The sequence below is a fragment of the Etheostoma cragini genome, chromosome 1 (assembly GCF_013103735.1).
Source record: "Etheostoma cragini isolate CJK2018 chromosome 1, CSU_Ecrag_1.0, whole genome shotgun sequence".
Taxonomy (NCBI): domain Eukaryota; kingdom Metazoa; phylum Chordata; class Actinopteri; order Perciformes; family Percidae; genus Etheostoma; species Etheostoma cragini.
In genome coordinates, this window is record NC_048407.1 from 34,369,862 (window position 1) to 34,374,304 (window position 4,443).

Here is a 4,443-nt window from a genome sequence, read left to right on the forward strand (position 1 = left end):
CAACACCACCCACCTCCACCTCTGTAACTACGCCTGTATTGTGTTGTAGGTTTGAGATTCTCTCTGACACCAACACCACCAACCTCCTCCTCTGTAACTACGCCTGTATTGTGTTGTAGGTTTGAGATTCTTTCTGACACCAACACCACCCACCTCCTCCTCTTTAACTACGGCCTGTATTGGATGTCCCACGTCATGGGTTTTCTGTGCGTTGTCATGGCGCTGATTGTCTCTCTGCTGGTCGTCTTTGTCTCCAACGATGTCTGCAGCCCCCCCATGAAGGCCCTGTCTCTGAATTTCATTTTACAGGTAACACACACACACACACACACACACAGGTCTAGACCGCTCTATAATCTACAGATAGAGCAGGTCTAGACCTCTCTATAATTTACAGATAGAGCAGGTCTAGACCTCTCTATAATTTACAGATAGAGTTGTTAAATAATAACAATAATTTTTTTTTAGCTGTCTGCAAACTTTCAGTATTTGCTCCTGTCGATGATCTCGGTTGAAGCGAGGTTCATTTCCGTGGAGCGCCTGCTCGAGTACCTCACGGTCAGTTTTCTAACAGATACCACTCCCAGAGACTCTTAAAGACTACCAGAGACAGCTAAAGACTCCCACAGACTCCTAAAGACTACCAGATATTCCTTAAAACAACCACAGATTCATAAAGACTACCAGAGATCACTAAAGACTACCAGAATTTTTTTAAAGACTTCCAGAGATACCTAAAGCCTTCCAGAGATTCCTAAAGACTTCCAGAGATTCCTAAAGAGTTCCAGAGAACCTTAAAGACTTCCAGAGATTTTTAAAGACTACCACAGATTCCTAAAGACTTTCAGAGATACCTAAAGATAACCAGAGATTCTTAATGACTGCCCTACCAGAGATTCCTAAAGACTACTAAATACTAGATGTTGCTGGTCTGCTCTCTGGTTGGGTTTTAGGGCTCGGAGGAGTTGGAGGGGGGGCAGCGGGAGGTGGAGCCGGCCCCAGAGGACTGGCCTCAGACCGGAGTTATCACCTTCCTGGACTATAAGATGCGCTACAGACAGAACTTACCTTTTGTCCTCAATGGGCTGCATCTCCACATCAGAGCCGGGGAGAAGATCGGCATTGTGGGAAGGACTGGCTCCGGTAAGACCATGTGTGTCTATGTGTCTATAATCTTAGATACTTACTCACCTGTAGACGCTACGTCACCTAAATAATTAGAATAAGAAATACAGTGTTGTAGTCCCAGAACTCAGGAACTACACTCAGCTGAGTTAGCATTAGCATTAGCATTAGCACAACTTTAATCGTTTTCTCACCATCAGGTGATGGAAAGTGTTGAAGGCGGGGTGTGGGCGGGGTTGGGTGACGTGCTGTCAGCTGATGGGGGGGGTCTGTGTGCAGGGAAGTCATCCCTGGCCGTGGCCTTATTCCGGCTGGTTGAACCGGCTGCAGGAAGCGTCCTCATTGACGGGGTGGACATCACGTCCATCAGCCTGTCTCACCTGCGCAACAAGCTGTCCATCATCCCCCAGGACCCCATCCTGTTCACCGGCACCATCAGGTAACCATGGATACCACTACGGCCTCTAGACCTGCTCTATCTGTAAATTATAGAGCGGTCTAGACCTGCTCTATCTGTAAATTATAGAGCGGTCTAGACCTGCTCTATCTGTAAATTATAGAACGGTCTAGACCTGCTCTATCTGTAAATTATAGAACGGTCTAGACCTGCTCTATCTGTAAATTATAGAACGGTCTAGACCTTCTCTATAACCGGTTCCTGTGGTCTGCAGGTCCAACCTGGACCCTGTTAACAGACACAGTGATGAGGAGATCTGGGCAGCGCTGGAAAAGACCTACATGAAGGACGCAGTATGTTACGTCATCCACTTAATTATTATTAATAGTACTAATAATAATAATAATAATAATAATACATGATTGGAAGATCAGCTGTTCATCATGATGAGCCTGTGTCTGATTGGATGATCAGCTGTTCCGTGTGATGTGCTTGCGTCTGATTGGCTCAGATGTGATGATGTCACACAGATTTGGGGTCTGGAGGGGAAGCTTCAGGCCGAGCTGGTCGACAACGGAGGAAACTTCTCTCTAGGACAGAAACAGCTGATCAGCCTGAGCAGAGCTCTGCTACGGGACTCCAAGGTCTGTCTGTCTCTCTGTCTCTCTGTCTTTGTGTCTGTGTGTCTGTCTGTCTGTCTGTCTGCCTACCTTTCTACCTGCCTGTCTACCTGTCTACCTACCTGTCTCCCTGTCTGTCCCTCAGATCATCCTATTGGACGAGGCGACAGCGTCCATCGATGCCGAGACCGACTCTCTGATCCAGATCACCATCCGAGAGGCGTTCAGGCACAGCACGGTGCTCACCATCGCTCACCGGATCCACACGGTGTTGGAGGCTGACCGAATCCTGGTCCTCAACCAAGGACAGGTGAGTCCCCTTAAGTCCCCCGTCCTTAACCACAAACAGGTGAGTCCCTTTGAGTCCCGCTGAGTCCCCCGTCTTCAGCCATGGACAGGTGAGTCTCCCTGAGTCCCACTGTGTTAATTATTATTGTTATGCTATATTATTCTAAGCCTGACATGTCTCTGTTTGTCTCTCTGTATCTTTCTGTTTGTCTCTGTTTGTCTCTGTGTGTCCCTGTCTGTGTCTGTCTGCCTGTCCTTGTGTCTCTGTCCCTGTCTCTGTGTGTCCCTGTCTGTGTCTGTCTGCCTGCTTCTGTGTCCCTGTCTCGGTGTGTCCCTGTCCCTGTCTGTCTCCATTGTGTCTCTTGTCCTGTAGGTTGTGGAGTTTGATCATCCAGATGTGTTGAAACAGAGACCAGACTCGCTGTTTGCCTCTCTGCTATCGGCTTCCAACACTGTGGAGTCCTGATGACCCTGAACAAACCGCAGTAACCTCAGACGTTTCTGCAGTGTTCAGATGTCCTTGAACGCACCGCAGTAACCTTAGAGGTTTCTGCAGCGTTCTGATGTACCTGAACGCACCGCAGTAACCTCAGAGGTTTCTGCAGCGTTCTGATGTACCTGAATGCACCGCAGTAACCACAGAGGTTTCTGCAGCATCCTGATGTCCCTGAACGAGTATTATATTTCAATATCTATCTAGTTTTGCTCGATATACCGATTTAGTTAATTGTTTCATTATGAATTACTAATTGAACATCTGTATCAGTAGTTTGATTTTCAGATATCATGATTTATTTGAGTTTTAATGTTTCATTTCAGTAGTGTCCATTTCCAGCGTCTGCTGCAAGTTTCCCCCCCAACAAAGAATATTTGTGTCATCTGCAAAAACAGAAAATGTTGGTACATTTGATAATTCACAAATGTCATATAAGTAAAGGATAAACACTGGTGGGCCTAGACCCAACCCCTGTGGAACGCCACAGGAAATACTCACTGTTAGTATTTATTATTATTATTACCCATTTGAACAGACTGACTCCTGTTATCAATAAAGTTTTATCCATACCTCTTATTCCTTATCTTTCCATTTTTTAAAAGGCTTTCATGATCTATAGAATCAAAAGAAAATAAATCAATGAACATCGCTACCGCAGTTTTCTTTTTGTATACAGTTTGATAATATTTCTAACTCAATAATCTGAATCCATCCCGACTCCAGTAATAAATTATTCCTTTCAATGAAATGATCAAGTCTTCTGACAAATAGTCTTTCCAGTATTTGTGAAAGTGTGATTATTTACATGGAGTCTGGTGTGTGTGTGTGTGTGTGTGTGTGTGTGTGTGTGTGTGTGTGTGTGTGTGTGTGTGTGTGTGTGTGTGTGTGTGTGTCTTTCTCCTGCAGATCGTGATCTGCAGTTAAACATTCAATCCCATTCATTTCAAATTAAATTCATCCATCAAATAAGTATAGTAAGTACATACAAGTATTACACATATATCTATAATTATTATATATAATTAAGATACAGCCTGGATTACAAGTATTGTGTTTGTGTGTGTGTGTGTGTGTGTGTGTGTGTGTGTGCACTGTAACAAATTGCTGTAAAAAACTACATATTTTGCCAGTAGAGAACCGTTTTCCAATAATAAAGTTGAAAACTGTAGTTTCTGATATATTAACATATATATATATATACATATATATATATATATATATACATATATATAGTAACACTTCCTGTAATGTAGCAATATTCCCAGATGATATTAATGTAGTGATATTGCAGATGATATTAATGTAGTGATATTCCAGATGATATTAATGTAGTGATATTCCCAGATGATATTAATGTAGTGATATTCCAGATGATATTAATGTAGTGATATTCCCAGATGATATTTATGTAGCGATATTCCAGATGATATTAATGTATGGATATTCCCAGATGATATTAATGTATCGATATTCCCAGATGATATTAATGTAGTGATATTCCCAGATGATATTAATGT

General features: G+C 43.1%; 1 protein-coding gene across 1 annotated transcript in view; it reads left to right on the plus strand.

The window, feature by feature from the left end:
* Positions 1–3,428, plus strand: part of LOC117956550 (multidrug resistance-associated protein 9-like) — a 21,932-nt gene extending 18,504 nt beyond the window's left edge. The window contains exons 19-26 of the mRNA XM_034891689.1: positions 120–309; positions 469–558; positions 954–1,143; positions 1,405–1,564; positions 1,797–1,875; positions 2,053–2,166; positions 2,288–2,452; positions 2,804–3,428. Coding sequence (XP_034747580.1) covers positions 120–309; positions 469–558; positions 954–1,143; positions 1,405–1,564; positions 1,797–1,875; positions 2,053–2,166; positions 2,288–2,452; positions 2,804–2,896 — 1,081 coding nt within the window. The 3' untranslated portion in view covers positions 2,897–3,428. The remainder of the gene's footprint in view (positions 1–119; positions 310–468; positions 559–953; positions 1,144–1,404; positions 1,565–1,796; positions 1,876–2,052; positions 2,167–2,287; positions 2,453–2,803) is intronic.
* The last annotated feature ends 1,015 nt before the right edge of the window (positions 3,429–4,443 follow it).